This window comes from Xenopus tropicalis, chromosome 6 (genome assembly GCF_000004195.4).
Source record: "Xenopus tropicalis strain Nigerian chromosome 6, UCB_Xtro_10.0, whole genome shotgun sequence".
NCBI lineage: Eukaryota > Metazoa > Chordata > Amphibia > Anura > Pipidae > Xenopus > Xenopus tropicalis.
In genome coordinates this window covers 126,821,366-126,849,018 of record NC_030682.2, presented here as the reverse complement: position 1 = coordinate 126,849,018, position 27,653 = coordinate 126,821,366, and the positions used below count along the sequence as shown (strand labels likewise).

Below are 27,653 nucleotides of genomic sequence, written 5' to 3'. Positions count from 1 at the left end.
AACACTAATGAACCCTTCATCCTCCAATACTATAAAAACCAACACACAGGGTCTCATCACATGTACGGGGCTGCACTGGGCTGTGCTCTGATTTCCCTAGAACCCCATTAAACCTTCTCCTTCCCAACATTTCTAAGCGAGAGGCAATAGATGAACCCTTACATGGGGAGATAGAGCTCTCAGCCTAGAATGGAACTAATTCATAAGACTCTAGAGCAGGGATCCCCAACCTTTTATACCCGAGAGCTACATTTAAATGGAAAAAGTGTTGGGGAGCAACACAAGCATAAAAAAAGTTTTCTAAGGGTAGGAATAACAGCTTTAATTGGCTACTTAATAGCCCCTATGTGGACTGGCAGCCTACAGAAGGATCTGTTTGGCATTATACTTGTTTTTTATGCAATCATAACTTTCCCTCTAACCAGAAATTCAAAAATGAGCACCTGCTTTGAGGCCACTGGGAGCAACATCCAAGGGCTTGGTGAGCAACATGTTGCTCACAAGCCATTGGTTGGGGAACACTGCTCTAGAGTTAACACCACCACCCTGTTGGAAGGTTCAAAATATAGAAACTGAAGGCATTTTGCCCCAATACACAATCACATGATTTCTGTCATAAGGTCACTTTTATTTATTTAGTTTTTGCTTTTATTTTTAAAATTTACATAACTAAATATAGCCAAAAAACAATATATATTTATGAAATAAATAATCATAAGAAAATATAGTCAATGTACTGTCTTATTTGATAAGCAAACAAATGTCCATTTCAAATTTGTCAGAATTGTGCTCTAATTATGATTTTAAGTGTGATGAAGTGTGTTTCTCATGTTCCCTTTAGTCTGCTTCTTCCTTTGCAAGAGCTGCACAAAATAGGGCCGGGACACATTCTGTCAGCAGGAGAAAGTTATTTTCCCAAAGGGATAGTGAGTACATATAAAATATAAGGGTTAATGTAACAAAAGGTGCAAAGTTTGTCTCTGTTTTAGTAACCCATAGCAACCAATCAGCAGGGAGCATACCCTGGCTTAAGCCTTACTCTTACTGCTTACCAGACCTAGAGTAATCTTTGTCCCTGATCATGGAAGACTCATTAGGGGTCATTTATCAACACTGGGCAAATTTGCATTGCAGTAACCCATGGAAACCAATCAAATTGTTGCATTCACTGTCCATTGGCAAATTTGCCTATTGCTGATAAATGAGCCACATGGTCTAAGCAGAGCTTTGCCAGAACTGGTCAGATCTAAGCAGAGCAACTTACAAGACTTTATTCTGCTCACTAATATAATCTTATTCCGACAATGGCTAGTCGGATGAAAAACTGCTAATATCTTGAAAACTAAAAAAAAAAATTAATGTAAATTGCAAAAGTGCTTAAACGATCTCTGAGCAGTGTTACTGTCAGGCGCCCTGGCAGACTGTTGTTTCTTCGTGCCTTTGGCAAGTTGGTCCCTGGGGCTGTGCAATTGGAGGTGCACATCTTGGCGCATAGGTGTTTGATGGAGGGGTTGCATTGTGAAATCAGTGTGCCACCACACTGGCCCCCTTTCATTACCCAAGCTGGCTCTTGTTCCTGTTTTGATCTTCTGGTTACTGACTCCGTGCCTGTTTCCTTACTCTGTTCGCTGCCTGCCCTGACTCCTTGCCTGCCCTGACCACAATTTAACCCTTGTCTGTGCTGCGCCGTGGGTCTAACTCTGCTGTCTTGAAGTGCTTTCTGTTGGATCGCAGCAGAAATGTCCAGGGCCCCAAAAGGGCATCAGTGAAGACCAATCCTGGCAGGACCAAAAAAGTGTGATCAATGAAGCAGAGTCAGGGTTCCTGCTACACAGACTGTGACATTTGCCTTCATTTGTTTTGAGGGTTTACATCTCCTTTAATTATAAGGGTTTCTTAGTAAGAACAAATAAATTTAAAAACTCCAAAATTCTTAATAACATGTTTATGTCTTGAAATTTCCTTTTTTCATTGGCGGTGCACCACATGTTTTTACTTATTAAAAAGTGCAGGTAATTGTGAATTTATTTTACACAAACATTTTCCAGTCTGTTCCCATCAGATAGATCGCTCCATCCTTCATTATCCAAAGAAAAGGCATTATCTAAAACTTCCATGGATGGGTTACGGGATGAATTCCTCAGTAGGAGGTTGATATGAATCCTCAGTGGGTGGAAGCAATGAATGGGGTATTATCTGAAATAAGTACCATTCATTAGAAAATACCAGGTTCTGTATAAATGTCTCAGTGAGAAGCCTTGTAACATTAGGTACAATTTCACTTCAGTTGGATGAATCAATAGAGGAATCTGTAAGAGTTCAGTCCAGTGTTGCAATGTGTCCTTTCAGCTACTCCATGTGCTCAGACAGCCATGCTGAGGTCAGCAGATCCCCTTAGCACCAATCAGACCAACAGTCTCCTATGACCAGCGTGTGAACATGGGGAAGAACCTCAATTGGCTGAGTTCTCCTTCTTTGTGATCCAGATATGATTCAGTGCAGATATTACTTGATGCTATTAGACACTTGTTGTATTGATGGCTTCAAGGGTTGATGTCTGGCTCTGAAATTAAGGAACAAAAGATGTAATAAAAAAAATATAACGTGATAGGAAGTGACTAATAGCAACACCTTCTGACTAATAGCGACACCTTCTGACTAATAGCGACACCTTCTCTATTCAGTGAAATGAACGATGGGTTCCTGGGGTAAATATTGTTACCTTCGGCAGACTGTATATATTGAAACGCTTTGTATTTGCAAGAAAGAAAGATTTGGTGAAATATTTCAATGCAGATATAATGTGGATCAGGTGCTCAGTTTACAGCCCCAGCACAGTCGGTGATTAGTATGGGGCTTCAACCACCAGCTTTTTTGAGCCCTAAAGCTGAATCTCTGCTCTGGCGCCCAATAGAAGCAGCTGCCTGCCTGGTGGGGCCGAGTTGTCAGCTTTAATTGCCCCAAGTATTACCACCTTAAAGGAACAGTTCACTGTAAAAATGAAACTACGTAAAATAGATAGACTGCACAAAATAAAAAATATTTGTTATATAGTTGGTTACTGACTGCTAACAGCTTAGAGAGCTGAAAGCAGGAAGTAGAGTATAGAGTAGATGTTAGACATCTGCCTTTAAAGATTACATTTTTGCCTAACTAAATATATTGAAAATATTTTTTATTTTGTGCAGTCAGTCCATTTTACCCAGTTTCATTTTTACACTGAACTGTTCCTTTCATGCTTTATATCCTCTATAAGAGCCTGACAGAGCTTACCGTTTGCACATGCAGAGAGCTAAGTGCTGAATTCACAGAGTCCAGGAAAGTCTGACTTTTGGATTCAAGTCCACAGTACTGAAGTGCTTTGACCAATGAATCTGTTAAAAAATAATTATGCTTCAGTTAGTACGACTATGAAGGTTTTCAAGATGGAATAGTCTTCTACCCAACTGTACACCAGCGATTTCTTTCTGTGTTTTGTGTACAAATTGTAGCCAAATATTGCTTCTAGCTGCTATGTAGCCTTTAAACTAATGAATCACTTTCATGTGCTTTCTCACTAGAGCCTTTGAGCTAAAGGTAGGTGCAATAGGTCTTACTACTCAGTCACATTGTTTGCTGGGGGACTTTATTTTAATTTCATCACAGACTCAATGTTAATAGACAGTGTAGGACTCACGTACAATGAGGGGCCTTGACGTGGCACGTGAGCTTACGTATTTTGGCCAAAGTGTGGTACTAACGCCTCATTTTTTTGTAAAAATTATTTTTAAAGGCAAACTAAGCGCTGGCAATCTTTCTTTCTTTTTGTGTATAAATAATGGCTTTTTATCGTTTCTAGCAGCTGGTCAACTCCAGAATGTGGGTTAGACAGAGCGCTGGCACAAGAGTGTTTCTAGCAGCTGGTCAACGCTACAGCATGGGTTAGACCGAGCGCTGGCGATTTCTTTCCGTGTTTTGCGTACACCATTTGCAACATAGAGCTTGTTACAGAGCACTGATAAAAGAGGTGACTTGTTACAAAATGCTCCTTTTCAACCAAAGGAAAAGGCAATGGATGAATGTGGAAAACCATCTTGTTAAACGGAAAAAATGTTTTTGTCTCCTTCCTCACTCTTCTAAAGCCACCTTACTATTACTTCATTCATGCTTATTGTAAATCACCCCCATACACATACACTTAAGTCTACTGTCAGTTCTCATTACATAGTTAAACTCATTGTTCTCAGAAAAAATTTTTTTCACGAATTTGCCCCTTTTCCATACTGTACCATTACAGCCTGTGAGCAGCACTGTTGTCCCTTGTCCTTTTAATTCCAAACAAATCTGAAAAAAAGAGCAAATATAAAAATTAAAAGTAAAACATAAAAGCCTCCTAGTAGCCCTTGAAACTAACAAGTGTTCTGTTCATCGCCAAAAAAAAATGCAGCAATGCATTAGGCCCCTGACCTCCTACTAGAGACTTACTAAAACTTACCCATGAAGCCTCCTACTTCTACTTTACTACTTCTGCTTTACTTCTTCTACTTTCACTTCTAATTTACTTCTTCTACTTCACTTCTTCTACTTTCACTTCTAGTTTACTTCTTCTACTTTCACTTCTAGTTTACTTCTTCTACTTCACTTCTTCTACTTTCACTTCTAGTTTACTTCTTCTACTTTACTCTTCTACTTTACTCTTCTAGTTTACTTCTTCTACTTTACTCTTCTACTTTACTTCTTCTACTTCACTTCTTCTACTTTCACTTCTAGTTTACTTCTTCTACTTTACTCTTCTACTTTACTCTTCTAGTTTACTTCTTCTACTTTACTACTTCTGCTTTACTTCTTCTACTTCACTTCTTCTACTTTACTCTTCTACTTTACTCTTCTAGTTTACTTCTTCTACTTTACTCTTCTACTTTACTTCTTCTACTTCACTTCTTCTACTTTCACTTCTAGTTTACTTCTTCTACTTTACTCTTCTAGTTTACTTCTTCTACTTTACTACTTCTGCTTTACTTCTTCTACTTCACTTCTTCTACTTTACTCTTCTACTTTACTCTTCTAGTTTACTTCTTCTACTTTACTTCTTCTACTTCACTTCTAGTTTACTTCTTCTACTTCATTTCTTCTACTTTACTTCTTCTACTTCACTTCTAGTTTACTTCTTCTACTTTACTCTTCTACTTTATTTCTTCTACTTTACTTCTTCTACTTTACTTCTTCTACTTTACTTCTTCTACTTTACTTCTTCTACTTCACTTCTAGTTTACTTCTTCTACTTCACTTCTTCTACTTTACTTCTTCTACTTGCATGTTACTTCCAATCTTACCAGCAGTAGTAACGACAGCTGGTGGCAGACACAGAGGGTATAATTTCCATCATATGCACCACTTTGCTTCAGTTGGTATAGGCATCTTACTAGCCCCGCATCTACCATACATTAGGGCTCTTTTATGTCCACAAGCTTATGGGCAACTTGTGCTCCTTCATCCACAACAGAAATAAAACCCGTCTCCAGTCACTCACTGGTCACCCAAAGAATGCTAGCCAAAACACTTCTCTAACAAGACATTTATTTAAAGAGGGATTATTTCAAAGTCATGTTGTCCCCCAACAATTGGGTTTGGAGTTGAAAATGGAAATGAATAGCTTATCAATTACCTGTGTGAGAATAGTTACTCCAGTATAGTCATAACATGTAATTCCACTGCAGTCCAGGATTAAAGTGTAGCTCTGGGATCTTTGAGGTTGAAGAATGGGGGCTTCTCCTGAGTAACAAGAAACATTTGGTATCAGTGCCTTCCACCCAAGCCAAGCACCACATACAGCATCATTGTTATCATTTCTACTTTAAAAGCAAAACAAAGCAGCAAATCTCTGCACTTAAGACAGAAAAAAGGGGCCCATGTGTTCTGAATTGTCTATGCTTCCCCTTCCTCGCTAGTGACCAGGCACCTACATTAACTGCATTGTAATTCTGGCAATGACCCCATAATTGCAAATCCATGTTTTGGGTAGATTTTTCTGTTTTAACCAATAACTTCTGATTATAGAAGTCGTAACAAGACTAAAAAATAAATAAATATATAAATAAAACTGAAACTTACCATTACTGTCCCCATTGGACACAGGGCTCAGCAACAAATCGGTCTTCTGCTGAAACAGTAATAATTTGCATTCAATTTAAACAATGCAAAATCGATTTAAAAAAGAATTTTGCTGTACCTGGGATTCATACTGATTACAAAGATTCCTCCACTGCAGATCTACATATAAATTCCAGTGTAGCAAGACAAACATATTCAGGGTCTTTATTTGACATAAAAGCCATACTATAGTGCCAGACCTTTACCCCTTCATACTGATTCTTCTCTACTTTTCAGGTTGAATAAAAAAATTATTCTAGAACCATCTTATATTTCCATCCATCACAATGAAGCCATGATTGAAATGTATACTACTAAGCCATACCCAGAGCAGTTCCAAAGATCTGTCACATTGTTAGAATCACTTTTACCCATGCAGCCCATATGGACAACATGGACAAAGAATGGACAACGGTTGGGCAAAGGTTTGGGGTGGCCTTGCTTTATGCCATAGCACAAGTGAAATACTTTGAGAAGGTACCCCTGTAGCTCTCTAACTCCTAGCCAGAGGCACCTCTCATCTTACTTTTGTTGTCTTGCCTTTCCTTTAATTTAAATAGCTTAAAATAAATAATTTCTAAAATAAGCACTACATTACATACAGGTTTCATTTACTTTTACCATGGCATATTTCAATTTTAAATACTGGGAAAAAAAGCAATCTTATGTAGTAAGAAAAGTGCGGAAGCAAAAGTCAATAAATTTTGGTCGGTTGGTGACATCTCTGCAGATAATGAATGGCACAAATCATGCCAAATCTCTATAATGCTGAGTAATGCAACTCATAGCAAGGGGCAAGGGTCCACCTATTTAACCTATTAAACGTCAATGCGAGGCATTAGAATGTTAACTAGGTTTTCATTTCAGGGGCAGTTTAATTATTCACTTTAAAGAGTTGTTTTTCTACTAAGTGTAAAATATTTTTCCAACATTTAAATTGCAAATGTATGTTGATTGCTTGCCTATGTACAGTATTTACAGTATAGCAGGGCAGGCGTACACTGTCTATAGAGTTAAACGTAGGAAAGGAATGCAGTTTCCGCTATATATATATATATATGGCAAATTGTTTGCTAAATCAGACACACAGATCGTTTACCTATTCCAAGGCCTAATGGGCTGATCCTAAGGAGGAGGAGAGATGCCTCCCCATGCTGAGTTTCTGTAGTTCCACAAAACAGAATACACGTATACAAGTATGGCATCCATTATTCGGAAACCTGCTATCCAAAATGTTCTGAATTACAGGAAGGCCATGCCGCGTCTGACAAAATAAAGTCTGATTGAAATGGAAAGACTTTTTCCACATTGAAATACAGTGACTGTCAGATGTAGATGCATGAAAACAGGACTCCATCCAACTTTATCTGATCTAGTTTGCATTACAGCAAGGGGAATCAGATTTTGTAGGATCCTACAAAATCTTGCGCTGTTGCATTGTGTAGCGTGACAACATTCTGTGGGGCAGATAAATCTACCAAAGGGCATTTAGAGCCCTTGTGAGCAGTCAACATATCCACAAGATTCACCTCTATCATATGGTGTTGATTTCCCTGTCATAGTTGGCACCCTCTTTTGCAAACACAGGTTGACCTACTGTATATTTGGCTATTTTTTAAATAGTTTAGGGAGTGAACTGTGATGTTCCTTTCCTTATTGCCATCATGTGTGCAGGGAATTGTGGGATTGGGAGGATGTAATATTCAAATAAGTTTAGGGAGTGAACTGTGATGTTCCTTTCCTTATTGCCATCATGTGTGCAGGGAATTGTGGGATTGGGAGGACAGGCGACTACTGATACATCCATGACCTGGATGAATGAAAATCTTCATAGTCATAGAGTCTCAAAGTAGTCAGCCAGATCAGCAGGAGAACAAGGGGCCAGGTTTAGGGAACTGTTCCAAACCGTATTATTACATTAAAAATCATGAAAAGGCTGCATATTTTTAACTGATGTATATTGCAAAGTTGCTTGATATTATGTTTGTTTGGGGGGAGTTCCCCTTTAGCTTTTAACTGTAATAAGTAAAAATTCAAGTAAAGTGGCTCAGTGTTTGATCCTTACAAAATGTGAATTAATAAATCTCTGACAGAAATATAGGTTTCCCCTTCATTATCATTATTATTATCATCATCATTGTGTATTTATAAAGAACCAACAAATTCCATAGCGTTGTACTATAAATAGGTTTATAGACTTAACATACACAATTACACAAAAAAGCAACCAATAACTAATAGAAGTGTTGAAGAGGGCCGTGCCCAAAAGACTTTACGTTATATCTAAAGCAAATCATAAAGTGCATGTCGTAGAGTAGCAGTAATTTAAATGAAGGATCAGAATCCTGAGCATACCGGCTGTAGTTATGTGCATTAGCTTACCTTACGGACAAAATTTCCTGTGAGTTTATCATTCATTTTCAGCAGATCAGCTTGAAACTTTTTGGCATTGAGGAAGAATAAAGGCATACCAACAGAAACTATTTTCACAGTCTGGAAAAAACCCTGTAAAACACAATAAATCATAAAGAGTTGGTGGTGGGGCGTGAAATGATAAAATAAAAGAAGCAAGGTTAGTGGGAAGAGGGATATGGGGAAGGACAATTGGTACATTTGCATGCCTTTACTATCAGAACTGCAGTTACATCAAAAAATTCAAATACAGGTATAGGACCCTTTATACAGAATGCTCAGGACCTGGGGTTTTCTACTAAGAAATCATTAAAACTTTAAATAAACCCAAAAGGATTGATTGCCTCCAATAAGGATTATATACTGTATATAGATGGGTTCAAGTACAAGGTACTGTTTTATTATTACAGAGAAAAAGAAAATATGATTTCCAATTTTGAATTATTTGATTAATATGGAGATGGGAGAAGGTCTTCCCATAATTTGGAGATTTCTAGATAACAGCTTTCTGGATAATGGATCCCATACTGGTGTAGTTTTTGAGATGCCCCTGTGGTGTATGTGGGCATAACAAACAGAATGGTACCTGAAAGACTCAATGAACATCACTGCTGCATTCATAGGGGGAATGTAATAAAAGTCGGTAGCGGAACAATTATACACCATGCAAAAATGTATGCCTCTGTCGACTGTTTAGCGACCACTTCGGACAGTGGAAAAAAGTTTGGGAATTTTATTGTTTGCAACAGTGCGCAGTGTATGTAGTAAAACTTCTTAAAGAAATAGTTTTTAATTTTGCTCCAAACACCACCTTCAAAAAAAAAAAGTTCCAAATTGCAAAATGCTAAATTTTATTCTTATTTGTGCACGTTTTTTTCCATTTATGACTTTTCCCCAATAATGTGCAATCAAGGTTACTGTTAGCCAACTTAAATATCCAAGATGTAAGAAGGCAGGCACTCCGGAAATAGATGAAAAAATTATTCAGCAGTAGTTCAGAAAATTAGGTAAAATCAAAAAAAAGTTTATTTAAACAAACACATGTTGCTACAAAGCCTAATGTGTTTCGTACCTACATGGTACTTAATCATAGGCTGTTAGCCAACATTGGGCTGGTTGTAATCACAAGCGTGTCCCCAAAAGGCCTTAATTTATATAACAGTTATACCTGCTTCTTTTGATGACATTACTAATTTATTTTCCTTTTATTGCAATGAAGAAGAATTGAAAACAACAGTAGGGGGTAGACGTTACTTCTCCTTGGTCTAGTCAGTGAGTTTTGCACCTTGTTATCAAACAGAAATAATTTTAATTTAATTTAAACATGCTTGTTATCATTCTTTTCTTTTTTTTTCTTGCCTTATGGACAATTATAGGAATGGAATTGTTTGACCTAATGACTAATGGACAATGGTGAACTGAACTGTCTAAACTGAACTCATGTTTTTGAATGGTGTACATTAATCTGAGGCCCCTATAGGGGGCACCGTTGGCCGGTGATGCTCCATAACCCCCAAGCTCCTTGTTATCGAGCCAATCATGCGACAAGGAAAAAACGCGCAAATAGGTAATTTTGCATACGTGAGAGCAAATTCATACATTAATTTAAACAGATCATAAACAGGTTAAACAATAACCTGTGAATCCAAGAAACTGTAATAAAAATAACAGTCACAAATGGATGGTTTTCAAATTGCTTATCCAAAGTTCGAAAAAAAAGCTGACAATCTTTAAACCCAAAGCAACTCAGCAAATTTGCGACCAAACTTAAAATGTCAAAATCAAGAACCAAATTGTTTTCAAAGGGTATTTTAACTGGCACAGTGCTTCCTGCATGGCCCCCTTGCACATGGCATCCGCAATAGTGAGTGGAATACACACATAAACAGCTAATGAGGGAAGTGGAGAGTAGAACCTCAGAAGAATATAAGGAACAGTTTGGTGAGTATTTGACCAGATGAAAAAGATTTGAAGTCTATGTCTTCAATCTAATATAGTCTAATACCTATCAATATGGCCATACCCCTAATAATAGCATACAGCCCAATGATCTATAATGAAAACCTTCATGAGCAGTATCCTTTCAATGGCACACCATGGTAGGCAAAGTGGTCGGGTAAGGGGGAAAAATTAGGTGTACTGCCAAACAGAGCCTTCTGTAGCCTGCCAGTCCACATAGGGCAATCATAGCTATTGTTAGTATCCCAGGAACTTAAATCCAAGCTTGTGTTGCTCCCCAACACAGTTTCTATTGGAATATGGCTCCTGTGTATAAAAGGTTGGGGACCCCTGCTCTAAGGTTTCAGACAATTCTTTTAAAAATATTTGCTCCAAAACAACAAGGTTAAAGGAGAAATATTTACACAATGCAGTCATCTCTATGCAACAACTCCCAGGCACTGGGCTGGTTGATCTTTCCATCTTTTTATGCACTGTTGGATGACGATAGGTTATATTTAAGCAACAACTTGGGGTTTTTTTCTGTTTATTTTCTAATTTTAATTTACTCAATGTTCATCAAACTGCAAAACGATTTGCTTCTCCGGGGTAAAAAAGACACAGGCTTCCTGTTAAAAATCCAACATTTATAAGTTACAAGCCACTAAGCTATAGCACCCTGTAGAGAAGCGAATAGGTTTGTGTCTGTAAATAGGCACAGCTCCATTAAAAACTGAAGCTCATAGACATGCCACAGAATAACCATAGTAAGCTGCACCTCAATACTAGCAAGGGCAACAGTAGCAGATACCAAAGCTCTGAGAGTTCTCCATGAAGTTCATCGCATACAGTGCTGCTCAAATGGCAGATCTTGCTGGCAAATAGTAACAGTTTCCATAATAGCATGTTGAATGATATAAGCAAACAAGGTGGAGAAACCACAGATGCAATAGAAAATAAGATGATGAACATAGTGTAGACTCCAGGCAACCCTAAAGCAATTCTTGTGCTAATGTTTCCCTTTCATTTAAAGACTCTGTGTCTACAAAAGCATTTTTAGGGCCAATTTACTTAAAAAGTCAATAAATCAAACATAAAAAAATAGAAGGCAAGTGTCTGAATACTTGTATAACTAACGATTGCTGTACCCTTAGGTGGGATGTTCTTCACACAACCCCAAGTAATAACACTACTATATAACCTACTCACATAAGCAGTGTGGCTGTAGAGCACCCATATGTGCTGTGCAAATAACAGCTGTGAAACTAATAGGTGCTGTGCATGGAGCTCCAACGATGTTTACTAGCCACTCGTGTTACAGAGAAACACAAAAGAAAAGTGAGCAATGCAACACTGTTTACTGGGGGTATATAAAAAGAGCCAAGTGACTACTGACTAATCAAACTGAATAGACAACACGTCATAGTAATCAGAAAGCAGGTGTATTCCTTCTGCAAGTTGCCAGTTGAATTTTTATAATTTTATAATTTTCATAATTTAGGAAAAGTCCCTGATTTTGTTATTCTTTTTACAAGGATTAAGACAATGTGTGAATACATTTCACCCTCCGCTAATCTCATGACATGAAGCCATTGCCCATCTGTACACAGGATACATGTCGTGTAAGGTTTCATCTCCTGTTTAAGGTCAATATATAAAACATTTAACGATTTCAAGGACCATGATGGCCTGAGCCCCCAGGCCCAGATACAGTTTGGTATCATAGTTGCATGGGGTTGCATAAATAATAGTATATTTACTGACAGTCATTGCTCTTAAAAAATTTAACATTTGAATTGCTATAGAGACTGTCTGAAAGCTTTATAAGCAATATAAGCACTTACAGTAGAACCCCGAATTTACGTCCCCGGATTTTACGTTTTCCCGCTTTTTACACTGTTTTTTTGGGGTCCCACCAATTTTAATGCATTCCTATGGGCTCTATTCCCAGATTTTACATATGAATTTCCTGCATTTTACACTTTTTTTATCATGCCCCTAGCAAATCGCTTAGTTTTAAGGTGAAAATACAGCTTACTTTAGGAATTAAAAGTTTCCCCATGTCTTGCAATCACAGGCGCCATCTTAGGAAGGTCAGAGTCACCACTATCGCCTCATATTTCATACTGCGCATGTGCGCCTATCCGGGAGCTTACAAAATACCGCGAGAGTTGCACAAGTATGGGGAACGGCTGTACAAGGTGCGGATTTTTGTTAAAAGAGTACAGATTTTTGTTAAAAGAGTACAGATTTTTGTTTTAGATGGAACAATACAGTGCCATACAGTATTCTTTTCCACATCTTATTAATTTATAGTGATATTCAAACTTTTAGCAAACACATGCATTAAATGCAAAATGTTTTACAGTACTGTAAAAAGTTGTTTCAGTACTTCTGCTAAAACCTGTGAAATAATTCAGTAAAGGAACTGTGTTGCAAATAAAAAGTTATTCCTGTACTTATTTTCTTTAAATCGTTGACATTTATGTGTGACATTTCCCTGATTTTACATCTTTTTTCCATAGTCCCCTGAAAAATGTAAAATGGGGGTTCTACTGTATATTATAATTTAGAGCTTTGTGCATATAGAAACATATGTTCACGAACAAGCTAAAAAGGTTGAGCAGACCGTCTTATAGGTATGCAAATAAGTCAAGGGGATTCTGGGAACAAATTCCTTAAGGCTCTTAGAAAAGTCCCATTTACATGGGTTTATCCTATAACATATCCTCACCCACTGGGTTTTTAAAGCAAAAGCCAGGATAATAGCTGATCAGATTCAGCTTAGGTAGAGCCAGGAGAAACATATGTTGTAATGCATGTTCAATAAATACATGGTATTTTCATGTCCACATTAGATAGATTTGCAGCCTAACATATCTTACCTTGTGCCGACAATATTCTTATCCCCAACATAGTGCATAAGCCCGTTAGTTGTATGGGGGATAGTTATGAAGACTCAAAAGAATGTACAGATATATTCTAATCAGTTAGCTATACTGTCTGCCCAATATAAACAGTATGAGTATGTTTGTTGTGACAAAGAAACATATAAGTAAAAAAAATACAGTACAGGTATATGATCCATTATTTGGAAACAGATCCCATACTGGTGTAGTTTTTGAGCTGCTCCTGTGCTATGGTGTTTGTGGGCATAACAATCAGACTGGTAGGTGAAAGACTCAATAAACATCACTGCTGCATTCATAGGGGGAATATAATAAAAGTCGGTAGCAGAAAAATTATTAACAATGCAAAATCTATGCCTCTGTGACTTTGCGCTAATTTAATAAGGGCTTTGCGAATGTGGAACCATTTAGCGACTGCTTCCGACAGTGGAAGAAAATCTGCGACAGTGCGCAGTGTATGTAGTAAAACTTCTTAATGAAATATTTGCTCCAAAAGACCGCGCCACCTTCAAGCATGCAATTAATTATTTGCAATGCAATAACAGTCTAATGAACAATATTACATTGCAAAATGCAAATTTGGATTCTTATTTGTGCACAATTTTTTCCCCATTAATGACTTATATTACATTCCCCTAATAATTTGCAACTAAGGTCAGTGTTAGCCAACATTGGGCTGGTTGTAACTACAAGTGTGCTGGAGCAGGTAAGGGGTGACCAAAATAATCTTCACTTTAACAGAGAAACTTACTGGATACTGGATACTGGATACTGAAAATTAGGTACATTGTCCCCAAAAGGCCTTAATAAATGTAACAGTTATACCTGCTTCTTTTGATGACATCACTAATCTATTTTCCTTTTATTGCAATGAAGAAGAATTGAAAACAACAGTGGGGGGTAGACGTTACTTCTCCTTGGTCTAATGAGTGAGTAAAGACGTACCTTGTTATCAAACAGAAATAATTTTAGTTTAATTTAAACATGCTTGTTACCATTCTTTTACTTGTTTAAAGTTTTTTTTGCCTTATGGACAATTAAGGCAATGGAATGTAATTGTTTGACCCTATTAATGGACAATAACTAATGGACAATGGTGAACTGAACTGTCTAAACAGGACTCATGCTTTTGAACGCTGCACATTACTCTGAGGCCCCTATAGGGGGCACTGTTGGCCAGTGATGCTCCATAACCTCCGAGCTCCTTGTTATTGAGTAAATCATGCGACAAGCAAAACTCTGATGCACAAACAGGTCATCCTGCATACGTCTGAGAGCGAATTCATACATTAATTTAAACAGATCATAAACAGGTTAATAACCTGTGAATCCAAGAATAAACATAACAGTCACAAATGGATGGTTTTCAAATTGCTTATCCAAAGTTTGCAAGCAGCTGACAATCTTTAAACCCAAAGCAACTCAGCAAATTTGCGACCAAATTTAAAATGTCAAAATCTAGAACCAAATTGTTTTCAAAGGGTATTTTAACTGCCACAGTGTTTCCTGCGTGGGCCCCCTTGCCCATGGCATCTACAATCTAGTGAGTGGAATACACGTTTAAGCAGCTAATGAGGGAAGTGGAGAGTAGAACGTCAGAAGAATATAAGGAGCAGTTTGGTGAGTATTTGACTAGATGAATAGGTAGTCTATGGGGCACATTTACTAACCCACGAACGGGCCGAATGCGTCCGATTGCGTTTTTTTCGTAATGATCGGTATTTTGCGATTTTTTCGGAAAATTATCGCAACTTTTTCGTTACCAATACGATTTTTGCGAAAAAACGCCAGTTTTTCGTAGCCATTCCGAAAGTTGCGATTTTTTCGTAGCGTTAAAACTTGCGCAAAAAGTTGCGATTTTTTCGTAGTGTTAAAACTTGCGCGAAACGTTTTTTTATTCTACCAAGAACTCTAATATTCTATTCTCTAATAACTATCAATACACCCATTCCCCTAATAAAAGAACAGAGCACAATGTTCTATAATGAAAACCTCTCAATGGCACACCCCTAGCAAAAACCCCTAGAAAAACGAGACTACTACCACAAAAAAATAAACTTCTATATAACTGAAAAGGGGCAAAAGCAAGAATAGGTCTTCTCCTTTGGACCTCTGCTAATATTTGCCTCTAACACAAGGTTTGGTTGCATAAAAATCAGGTGTACCACCAAACAGAGCCTCCTGTAGCCTACCAGTCCACATAGAGCAATCATAACTATTATTTGGTATCTCAGGAACTTTTTTCATGCTTGTGTTGCTCCCCAACACTTTTTCTAATTGAATATGGCTCCTGTGTATAAAAGGTTGGGGACCCCTGCTCTAAGGTGTTTGTAACGACTGCACAGACATTTTTTTAAAAAAATGATTGCTCCAAAGGAGAAATATTACACAATGCAGCAATCTCTATGCAACAACTGCCAGGCACTGGGCTGGTTGATCTTTACATATTTTTATATACAGCTGGATGACGATAGATCAAATTTAAGCAACAACTTGGAGGTTTTTTTCTGTTTATTTTCGAATTTTAATTTACTCAATGTTCATCAAACTTTTCAAACTGCAAAACTATTTTTTTTCTCCGGGGTAAAAAAAGACACTGGCTTCCTGCTGAAAATCCAACATGCAAAATGAATTCAGTTATAAGCCCCTAAGCTGTAGCACCCTGTAGAGAAGCGAATAGGTTTGTGCCTGTAAATAGGCACAGCTCCATTAAAAACTGAAGCTCATAGGCATGCCACAGTATAACCATGGTAAGTTGCACCTCAATACTAGCAAGGGCAACAGTAGCAGATACCAAAGCTCTGAGAGTTCTCCATGATGTTCACCGCATACAGTTCAGCTCAAATGGCAGATCTTGCTGGCAAATAGTAACAGTTTCCATAATAGCATGTTGAATGATATAAGCAAACAAGGTGGAGAAACCACAGATGCAATAGAAAATAAGTTGATGAACATACTGTAGACTCCAGGCAACCCTAAAGCAATTCTTGTGCCAATGTTTCCCTTTCATTTAAAGAATCTGTGTCTACAAAAACATTTTTAGGGCCAATTTACTTAAAAAGTCAATAAATCAAACATAAAAAAAAATAGAAGGCAAGTGTTGAATACTTGGATAACTAACAAATACTGTATCCTTAGGCGGAATGTTCTTCACATAACAACTTCATAACAACCCACTGCACCCATCGAGAGAGTATAGTTGAAAAATAAAACTGAAAACAGACGTGAGGATCATAACATCCCCCTCAAGGATGGGAACGCACACTAATACTAGTAATAACCTTATATAAGAGCATGGAGCACCAACACTTACTATCCTACTTGTGTTACAGAGAAACACAACAAGCAAAACAAGCCTATTGGGTTTATTTAATGTTTAAATGATTTTAGCAGAATAAGGTCTGGTCATCCAAATTACAGAAATCTAGAAAACCCCGGGTCCCGAGCATTCTGGATAATGGATCCTATACCTGTTAAAAACAACTTTACATATTCAAAACACAAAGATCTAGAAACCGCTTTTGCTTGCCATCATTTATGAAATGTCGAACATGGTTACCGAGATTAAAATAACTGGGCAATAAATTGGCAATAAAGTAGATGATAAAGTAGACAATAAGAAAAATAGTTAGCAGCACAAATACCGCCGTATATAGATTGTAAAAATAGTGACACTGCCAGGTGACTGTTATCAAAAGGACCATAAAATAATCTGGTTGCTGCCATTTGGATAGTAATTGCCATATGAACATCACTCCTGATGAATACATTACTCAGCAGCGGGATCACTGGTTTAGCAATAATGGTTAACATGTATTTTTATGGGTCCAGACAAACACTGATTATTAGTTTATTGAAAAGGTATACTCTACTTACAGAATTTAAACCTTCCAGCATTTTGTTGTACTCTGCATCCCAGTGAACCAAATGCAGTGTCTTTGCTCTATAATAAATGGGAAGAATTGAAGAAATATCTTTAATAATTATTTTTACCATGCATTGTAATTACTTATTTATATATATATATATCAGGTCATGTCTGCTGATCCTGTATACAGCCTCACCCACTGGCCACAGAGAAATCTCCTCTGTGGCATAATAATATTCTTATACACAAAATGCTCTTCATACAGAATATTATGCTGAGAACATACCTGGCACCTGAAACACCAACTACAAGCCGTGCCAGATAAAGAGTTGACCCTGTTACAGCACCAAATTAAGAACAAGCTTCATACTAATGAACTTGGTTTATTATTCTTTTGCTTAAAGAAAACAGTGACAATGAAACTGCCTGGAATTGTAGGAGAGCACTTGCCATTACTGTGGAACATGGCGGACAATATCATGCGAAAATGTGCTTGTCCAGATTTTGAGGTGCTTGTGATAGAAGAACGACGGTCAACACTAAGGGGCAGGTCAAAGTATGAAATGAAAGCTGACTACAGAAAAACTCACTCACCCACTTGATTATAAGAGGACTAATGGGCATGGCTACCACAGAGAAAATAAATACTTTTTAATGACCTGTAACAATAATTCTCATATAATGAAAATGTAGCATTCTGAAGGTTAACCTATATAAGCAAGTGCAAAGATTCCAGACTACAGTAGGTCTAGTTCATATAACACTACTCATTATTTTATAAGTCAGTGTCCAATTCCTCATCTGTTTTCAGTATTTTTTAAATATATAGCTATGTCCTAATATTTATAGTTAAAAGGCACAAGTCATAGCATATGGGTTTTCTGTGCAGAGTAATGAAGTGGAGGACTAGACGTATGGCAGTGGGAAGGGTCCCTGTACCACACAGACACATTCCACTCAAACAATGTCGTGCAAGGAAGCATCATATCATATCTTATATGCCCTGCAGGAGATTAAAGACTTGGTGCACTCTCAATGTATGTAAGAGCAAAGTTGCCCAATCCCAGGCTTTTCTTGGCAAAAATTGATGGCAGCTGGGGAAATGTGGCAGGACTTCCATACTGGAGGGAGACATAGCATCAAAGAAATATAACTTTATATTGGTCTCTCTCCTTTAGAATGTAAGTTCTTGTGAGCAGGGCCCTCTGCCTATTGTCTCCAATCCTTATCCAAATGTAACTGTATTTTGTAACTGTATTTTTTGTGAATCGTCTATATGTACAAGTTAACTGTTTTGTCTTTTGTACCCCTTTATTCTGTAAAGTGCTGCGTGAACTGATGGCACTATATAAATAATAATAATAATAATAATTAATAATAATAACATAATTGACTATTTAAAGCTCTACACTTCATAGAAAAGTTTCAAAGTTGTAATCTAGTAGCCCACAATAGCCAATCAGACTTTCAAGGGGAACTTCAGCTTCTGAACAAAATGTTAAAAATTGTCACTGCTTACAGACAGCATGCAGGAACTACATAACCCACAATGCATTGCACTGTGATGTTCCTTTCCTTATTGACATCACATGTGCAGGGAATTGTGGGATTGGGAGGATGCAGGCTGAAGGCAGGCTGAGGACAGGCGACTACTGTTACATTTTTTTTTGAGTCTCAAAGTAGTCAGCCAGATCAGCAGGGGAACAGGGGCGGGGCTTAGGAAACTGTTCTAAGCCATGTTACTACATTAAAAATCATGAAAAAGATCCATATTTTTTCATTTATGTATATTGCAAAGGTGTTTTAAATTATGTTTCATTTTTAAAAAGCTCAAGTTTTGTTTGGGTGGAGTTCCCCTTTAAATGATTGGTTCATATGGTATCCTAGACCTGGTGCAAACATTGTAACTGTTTTTACATTACCACCCATACATACAGAATACATACAGAATATTTCCTTACCTGCTCAGTCGTAACATTCCCAAAGCTATACTGAATAAAACTCCAAACAAGAGTCCTATATTTGCAGCAAAGCATATGGTAAACACATATGTACATATCCATATTACCTGGTAATTAGAAAAGAACAAACATTAGCTTAAATTAAATTAGTTTACTCTACAGCTTAACGTGATTTCATGCAAGCAAATGGGGGGCTAGGTATAATGGGGAACTTAACCCCTGTAGGTACAAAAGCCCCCCAACTGCCCTCCATCCTCACCTCTCACCTCTCCCTTCCTGAACAGTCTATTACATAGAAAAGTGAAACCTGAGATAAAAATGCAGAGCGGCGCAGCGGAGCTCCCAGGTGCTATCCTCTGCCCATTCTGATCATCTTCAGGTTTCTTCACCTGACATGGAGCCTGCGCAGCTGATTCCTTATTAGCCCCTACTGCGCATGTTCCTACAGGCTTCGTACCGGCAGATAGACACAAAGAGGATCGGAATGGACAGAAGATGGTGCCTGGGAACTCCGCTGTGTAAATCAATTTACAGGCATTTCGCCTCACACAGTATTCCTATCACAGGGCATGAATGTGTTTATTATAGAAGTCAGACAAAGTGAAAGCAGAAGGTAACAGACTGCTTTCTGCTAAAAACAAAAAGAAGAGAAACAATGTCTTTGTATTCAGAGTTTGCAAACATTGACACTGCAGCGTGTATGTAAATATTATCAGTAGCCCTGAACAATAGCACTTTGTGTTAGTTTGCCTTTCAAAAGTAGCATGCCCAACATTCTTTTTATGTGGTATCACAACACATCTGTTATGCACTTCCTCTTAAAGGAGAGCTAAACTCTAGAAATGAATATGGCTAAAAATGCCATATTTTATATACTGTACTTAATGCACCAGCCTAAAGTTTCAGCATCTCTATAGCAGCAATGATCCAGGGTTTCAAACTTGTCACAGGAGCTCCCCATCTTGGAAAGTGTCTGTGACACTCACATGCTCAGTGGGCTCTAGGCAGCTGCTGAGAAGCTAAGCTTAGGGGTTGTTACAAAATATCAATCAGAAAATGAGGTTGACCTGTAATATAGGCTGATGCTACAGGGCAGATCAAAACCTAAAACATAATGTACAACATTTCTTCCCTTCTTTATTTAGGCTTTAGTTCTCATTTAAATTACCCAGAATTTTATATATAGGTTTTACAAGCAATAAAGGAATATATTTTATAGCCATTGATGGAAGACTTTTGCATGATTCATCCATTTATAACTTTAAGTTTTTATACAGTTATATTTCATCCGTTTTGTACAAATAACATTAAAGCAACACTTTACCTTATTGTTTTATTTTTCCTTGGATATTGGTAAATATCTACCATACTGCTTTTGCAGTGTTATTTCAAGCTTTAATAATCATCTTTTGAAGTTTTAGCATTGCCTAAGCTGTCACTGCCTCAGGTTGTCCTGTCTCTAAAAAAAACAAGGATGCACCCAAGCAGACTTCATTGGTAGCATGAACAGAAGCAACCCCTAGGTTTCTTATGGCCTGTACAAAGAGATACAGCTATGGGACCTGTTATCCTAAATGCTCAGGACCTGGGATTTTCTGTAATTTGGATCTCCATACTTAAAGTCCACTAAAAAAAACTAATAAACCCTATTGGAATGTTTTGCCTCCAATAAGGGTGAAGACACAAGGAGCTACTTGTCACGGCTACTAATTTCCGCGATTTGAAGAAGTCGCAGAAGTTTCCTCTCAAGGCAACTTCCGCGACTTCGGCAAATAACGGAGCTGCGTATGCCATCCCACCGGCGATTTACATTCTCACCAGTGGGATAGCATTTCGGGGAAATTAGTCGCCCACTACAAGGGAGGAGCGCGGCGACAAATCTCCCCGTATGTCACAGCCCAAAGGTTCTTCATCATTTTTGCATAGAATACCTTTTAAAAGTTCTATTGTAACAAGTTTATTAATTGCAACAGATCTGATGAACCAAAACAGACTAGTACCTCTTATTTTAAATGTTAGATTTTTATTTTATGTATGTGATTTTGCCCACAGACTGCCAATATCCCCAAGGCATTTAAAGGTATAAAAGTCAACTCACCCAATCAACTTTATCTACATTCCAGTATTTCTTCAGGTCGTTAAACTGAATGAGCATTCCTTTTAATGCCACCACAATAATGCTCGCCAGTGCGCACTTGAACCAAAAGAGGGCAGATTATTCCAAAGTGAACATTTTGTTATACAAACAGATGTAAATTGTAGTGCTTGGAAAGCTTACCATTGGCAGCCAGCACAGAAATGGTCCAATAAAATAAATAACCAGCAGTACTATAACACATGATATTAAGCTGGCTACCTGGGGAAAAAAAAGCCTGGTATTAGTTCAGTTCTGATGATTCTAATGGGTTTAACATTTTAAAGTATGTCAGTCATGGTCAACCTACAGTTCTCATGTTACCACAACTTTGTGGCAAATATAATATGAATCATATAGACCTATGGTGGAAATAAGGAAAGAATGATGGAAATGGCCCTTGGCTGGGGCCCACTTGGGTTGGGGCCCACTGTGCGATCATTAAAAATGAGCAAAAACACCACTCGCTTCTGTTTCAATGAGAATCTGACCTGGGATTTCGCTCCATTGCTAAACAAAACAAATGACCGTGCCGGAGCTCCCGCATTGGGTATGCAGAACAAAAAGGAAGGGATCACATTGGTCAAGCCATTAGCCAGAAGTTCCTAAAAAAAAAACATATGATATTACATTTATTATCTTTGGTTCCGGTGCAGAGAAGAAAACAAAACTGTAATGAACTTAACCCAAGCTCTAATGGAAAAAAACATTTATGATAATTAACAAAATGTAATTAAAAACTTACAACACTTACAACAACTTAGCATTAATAAACTATATATTGGGTAACAGGCTAAAACATCAGTTACTGGTTGGCTGTGCAGCCTCATAATAATAATTATAGCATGTTCTCTGGTCTGAGAATGGCTTCAAGTTTTTTTTGTTTTTTTCTACAATGCAACCTTCCCATCCCCAGAATTCCAAGTGCTATAGCCATCATTTACATACTAGTGGCAATAGCATTAGTGAACTGTATTTATACAGAGCTCATTCAACATTAATTTTATACAACATGACAGAGTGTTCCTACCTGGTTTTCATCAACAGAGTACTTGAATTTTTTGGCAGAGTTGTATGCAAGAAATATGGAAACTGTGTATCCAACCAAAGCAACGCTAAAGCCTTCAACAACAATGTCAGATAAAATACCCATTGGTGGAGCCTGTGGTATTGGGATCCTAAAATTATAAAATAAAAACGTTTTCAAGTGAATGAATTCTTGGGCAAGCTAATGACCAATGTTAGGACTACAGCGCTTAGCGCAATACTATATAGTGCCTTATAGAGATATTTGGGCACTTGGTCTTTCCTCTCATTTCACTGGCCCAATGCTAAGCAGATTTTTTTCACTTTGTGATTTTTTATTTCAAAGTATTGAATTATTATTATTGTTTTTAATGTGCATTTAGGTCAGTGAGCATGGCCACCAGAAGACTGTATGCTTTGAAATAAAAATCACAGTGAACATAATTATATTGTCAGATTTGTTGTCCAGTTAAGAAAGAAAATGGTCATGAGTGTCAATCAGAGTGCACCATAAACACACACACAAGGGAAAACAAAGAGTATAGTGTGCTACCGGTATAACGCAAACAAGTAATGGCTACAATGCCTGTCCGATCAACATCAGGGCGTAACATAAAACCACAGAATATAGCTTAGGGACTGTACCATGATTCTGTGCCCCACCCCAATGTCTAGGAGGTGCACAACAGGTAAATATGTTTTGACACTGGGAGTTATTCCTTTTTATAGTATTCGTTTTGCTATGGAGAGTTTCATGTAACAGAAGCTCCATCTTGCTTTAGGAACATGGCACGTGCTGTATTTTGATCATTTCAACCTGTAGCAGTGATAAAGGTGACCCTATTTGATCCAGATTGCCTCTTATATAGTATATATAGTATACTATATAGTATAGTATAGAGTATTTTCCCCAGAATTTTTTTTTTTTGTTGGACTAAACAAAAATTAGCCTAGTGGGGAAATATATAATAATTATATGACTCAAAGGCACCTCATAACCCCCATAATAGAAGACTTTTTGACAGAAGCCAATAGGGCTGCTTTTACAATAAGTAGTCTGGATTCTGTAAAAACTGAAAAAAGTATTCTTTCTTTCTTTCATTAACTGCCAGGCAATGTGCCCGGCCAAAATGGGACAGGGAGAAAATTGTATTTAGTTAAATAGGAAGCACCTCAGGTCACCCTGCACCTACTATCAATGTTGTACAAATGAGCCTGATAGCCTAATGTATTATTTACCCTAAATAACTCTGTGGTTATGAGACAAGTCTGCTCATTTTTCATATTAAAGAAAAACACCCCCACACACAACCGTACAAATTCCTCAGTCTGCAATCCATTGCTTTCATCTCATCAGCCTGCTGAGCTATGATAGGACGGGCCTTATGGCCATTCCTGCACTGTATGCGTAGCTGGTACCCTGGATATCTACAGAAGATACACTGTGTGCCATTCTATATTGGTGCCTCATTGCACCTCTCCATACAGGTTCTGGAGGAACACATTTGCCCATGCTATGCTCTATGCAACCCCTTTGATCTTCCATTCACACACAGGCAACTCACATTACAATTCCCATAATTTCTATCCAAATTTACATATGCGCTTAATGTTTTATAGCTATTCCCATTTACATTCTATTAAATATTCTTACCCTTTTGGAAGGAGTCCCACAACCTCGACATTATAATTGTGTTCCATGTTAATAAAATAACACACGAGAGATGTTAAAATTATCTGTGCAAAAATAAATATATTTTAGAAGAAATATAATGTAGTTAATAAACATTTAATCAAATGCAAGACAAGAAGACTTTACATTTCATGGCTTAATGTCAGGGTTTGGTTCTGGCCACTATAAAGTGGAAGTGGTCCTTAAACCAAAATCTATTTTCTCCAAAAGAAAAAATAAATTCCTTTTTTTCATGTTCAAGTTTTCGCACATGCAGCCCTTACTACTTTAAAATAGCGCAACCCTTAGTGCAGGGACTTTCAAGGCTATTCATTGGCTGATGGGGCCTCGCATGTATGTGTGCCTTGGCTTGTGTGTGTGCACTGTGAATCCTATGATCCTAGGGAGCGGCCCTTAGTACTTAAAATGACAATTTTCTATTTAGGAATACCCAATGACACATACTAAAAAAATATATTTTGATGAAAATGGTTTATTTAGATGAAGCAGGGATTTACATATGAGCTGTTTTATGCATATATTTTATAGAGCCCTACATCGCTGTGTGGGGGGTATAGTTTTCCTTTAACAGGGACATGTCATTTCAGTGTCAAACACTCACTACCATGATGCCAGTAACTTCACAGGGCCCATCTCTACTGCAAGCACCCAAAGGTAATATATCTACTATCCAGAGCAAACTACATTGGCTAGAAAGAGACAGTTCAGGGAAGCTTGAACCAAAGGAGTCTAAAAGCTCCAGATTCTAAATGGCAGGTTGCATGTAGCAATGGTGTAGCCTAGCTTATTGCAAGTGTGCAGCCCTGCTTTTCTGTCTGCAATTATTACATAAGTTATTTTGCACATTTAATTGAGTTGCAATTTTCAGTCGCTACCAAGGACTGAGGGTCACAGAGACATTCAAATCTTAGCATTTCATTAAAGCACTAAGGCTATGTAATTTGTGTATAATCCTTGGAGCCAATTATGGCCCCCTCCAGGAATGTCACTCTGGTGCCACTGCAGAGCCCTGTAACATGAGAATATGGAGGAAGCTTCTGTGCACATATATTTACACTGAGATGAAAGAACCTAACTTCTTTGAAATTATGCAGTTTCACACAAATGATTGGCTAGATATAGTGAATTATGTTTTGTTTGTACAATATGAGGATGGCAATTGCTGTTGTGTGAGGTTAAGTTTCTTCCTGTAACTACATTACAAGGCTATGGAATTGAACGTATGTGTCAGCAAATATGTGAAGCCTGTGGATCAGTGTAATTTCCATTGTCACCATTTCTCTGTATTTCCATGATAGCCAAAAACCTACCTAGTATGAGATCTCTCAAGCCCTTGTTAATTTCCAATAGTCCCAACAAACTCACAAATTTTCTTTGTTCTAATTCTGCCCATTTGCATTTATCAATTCTTAACTTTCTCCCCTTCGGCATTCAACCTATATTTTTCAGCATTCCTATTCCTACAGTCAGCAAACTTCCCCCTCCCCAAAGTTCTTTATATTTATCCTATCTCTGTAAGAATCTCTTCACATTCCCTATTAGCAGGTGTTGGAAGGGGACAGTACGCCTTTTTTTTAAGTCCTCCTGCCTACTCTGTCCCCTGCTCATTTCTGTTCCATCCATGTGTTGGGCTTACCCATCAACCTGCTGCTTTGGCCCTGTTGTGTGACCTTTGCTGCCTGTCCTGATCTGTGCTACAACTCCTGTTGTTATCAGCCTTTTTACTAGCTTTTACTGTCTACTGACGTGGGTCTTTGCTTAATCCCTATGGCATCTGGTCTGACTCTAAATATACAAATTGGATTTATTTTCTTTGCATACATTGTCCATCTCAAAATGTTTATTCATGTACTCTCAAGTACTGCATTTGCTCCCAATCACCCTGACAGATGGGAGTCCTTTCTCACCCACAGGAAATCTTCTCTCCAGTGGATGATAAAGTGTCAAAATACTTGCCCTTCCACATACACTGGAATACAGGGTCACCACATGAAAAGTGTTTTATATTCACCGATTCAAATGGCTGCAGGGGGCAGGTATTTTCAGTCGCTTCCATGGGTAAGGAGATTTCCCACAGGTGACAAAGTGCCCCGTCTGTCAGGGCCCTAAAACTTTATCATTACCTTCCTTTAGAAGGCTTCATTTCCTCATTCATTAGCTCTGTAGTCCAAAAAGGTTCACTACTATTCAATCAAAATGTCATTCCAAAGCAATAACAATAAACATCACACATCTGTCAAACAGAAGGATCTAAATATGCAAGGGATAATACAACCCTTGATGTAAAATATTATATGTCATTGAAGAGTTCATTGACCATATAAAAGGCCACAACTCCCAGGTGGTTTCTAATATCATTAGATTTAACAAGAGTGGTGCATTACCTTTGTCCAACATAAGATTTTATAGTGTATACAAATAAGGATGCTGTAAAAAAAAAAAGAGTAGGATGGTGGTACTAGTATAAGGATCTGAAGGGTTGTTATATTTATATGCTTAGAAGGGTTTCTTCTATATAATGGACAAGACCAATTTCTCTACCATATATTTGAATTTCTGAAAACAATAATTGTATATCAATACCCAGTAAACACACAGGGGCTCATTTAATAACCAATGATTTTTTATTTTAAACTTGATTCTGATTTTTTTTAAAAAAGATTTACTATGCCTCTGAACAGGTAAAAATTCAAATTTGACAATTCGCCAGATTAAACTTGCTGAGTTCATGTACAAGTCAATGCCAAATGTCCTTTCCTTGAAGTTCTTTCTTTTGTCTCGAAACATTAGAGATTTCGCTGGGTTTTGTCTGAAAACTCAACTTTTTCAAATTGTCACAGCGACAATTTGATAAAGTCAGGATTTTCACACTGACAATTTGAAAAAGTCGAGTTTTTTATGACTTTTCTCGCAATAACTTAAGTAAATATTAGACATTCCGGAAAATGAATTTAGTTGAATTTGAAAAGAAAAAAAAAAGAGAAATTATGGAGTTTTAGTAAACCTGTTCCTCAGTATATAATCAAGGGGACTATGTAATTTCAGCTCTCTAATAGTTGCCTTGCTTCAGCTTGCACTCCAAATGCAGTTTTTAGCAGTATTTTTGGGCACAGAAAGCAACATTTCAAGTCTTCACGGCTCTGTATTGTAAGAATCCAGGTACTGTATATGGCAACTGGCACCCATAGGTGAACACTGGCAACTAAAAGGTGTGCAACTGCTATTAAATGAACATTAAGGCAAATAAAATTTAATTCACTGTCTGAAACTTGAAATACTGGAAAGATTTATTTTTTAAATTCCCATTACAACGGCTCTCAGCCATTATTTGTTAAGAGCAGCATAGCACTTATAAACAACCAGTAATCCCTTGGGTTTGCAGCCTGTACTAATCAGCCATTAGGGGAGTTTGCCAGTGATGTTATACTCTCAGTACTAGTGCACTTGTTACCTCCCCAAGGGCCTTACTCATCCTCCTGATATCAGTAACACTGGAGCACACCAAGTGCACGCCGCATACAGGAGGGAGTCTGGCCACATATGCAATTACTGAAACCCTTGTACTTACACCATTATATACAAA

At 37.7% G+C, this 27,653-nt stretch overlaps 1 protein-coding gene across 3 annotated transcripts in view; it reads right to left on the bottom strand.

The window, feature by feature from the left end:
* Nucleotides 1–616: 616 nt before the first annotated feature.
* Nucleotides 617–27,653, bottom strand: part of slc26a7 (solute carrier family 26 (anion exchanger), member 7) — a 42,604-nt gene continuing 15,567 nt past the window's right edge. For 2 of the 3 annotated variants that reach the window (XM_002934422.4, XM_012965223.3), the window contains exons 7-19: nucleotides 24,032–24,114; nucleotides 22,382–22,529; nucleotides 21,843–21,956; nucleotides 21,496–21,573; nucleotides 21,316–21,411; nucleotides 19,218–19,324; nucleotides 17,265–17,331; nucleotides 8,512–8,634; nucleotides 6,091–6,139; nucleotides 5,645–5,751; nucleotides 4,269–4,323; nucleotides 3,274–3,374; nucleotides 617–2,563 (exon numbers count right to left, since the gene is read on the bottom strand). In XM_002934422.4, the coding sequence (XP_002934468.3) occupies nucleotides 2,519–2,563; nucleotides 3,274–3,374; nucleotides 4,269–4,323; nucleotides 5,645–5,751; nucleotides 6,091–6,139; nucleotides 8,512–8,634; nucleotides 17,265–17,331; nucleotides 19,218–19,324; nucleotides 21,316–21,411; nucleotides 21,496–21,573; nucleotides 21,843–21,956; nucleotides 22,382–22,529; nucleotides 24,032–24,114 (1,173 nt within the window). In that variant the 3' untranslated portion in view covers nucleotides 617–2,518. The remainder of the gene's footprint in view (nucleotides 2,564–3,273; nucleotides 3,375–4,268; nucleotides 4,324–5,644; nucleotides 5,752–6,090; nucleotides 6,140–8,511; nucleotides 8,635–17,264; nucleotides 17,332–19,217; nucleotides 19,325–21,315; nucleotides 21,412–21,495; nucleotides 21,574–21,842; nucleotides 21,957–22,381; nucleotides 22,530–24,031; nucleotides 24,115–27,653) is intronic. The other variant, XM_012965222.2, reaches the window with a different exon arrangement.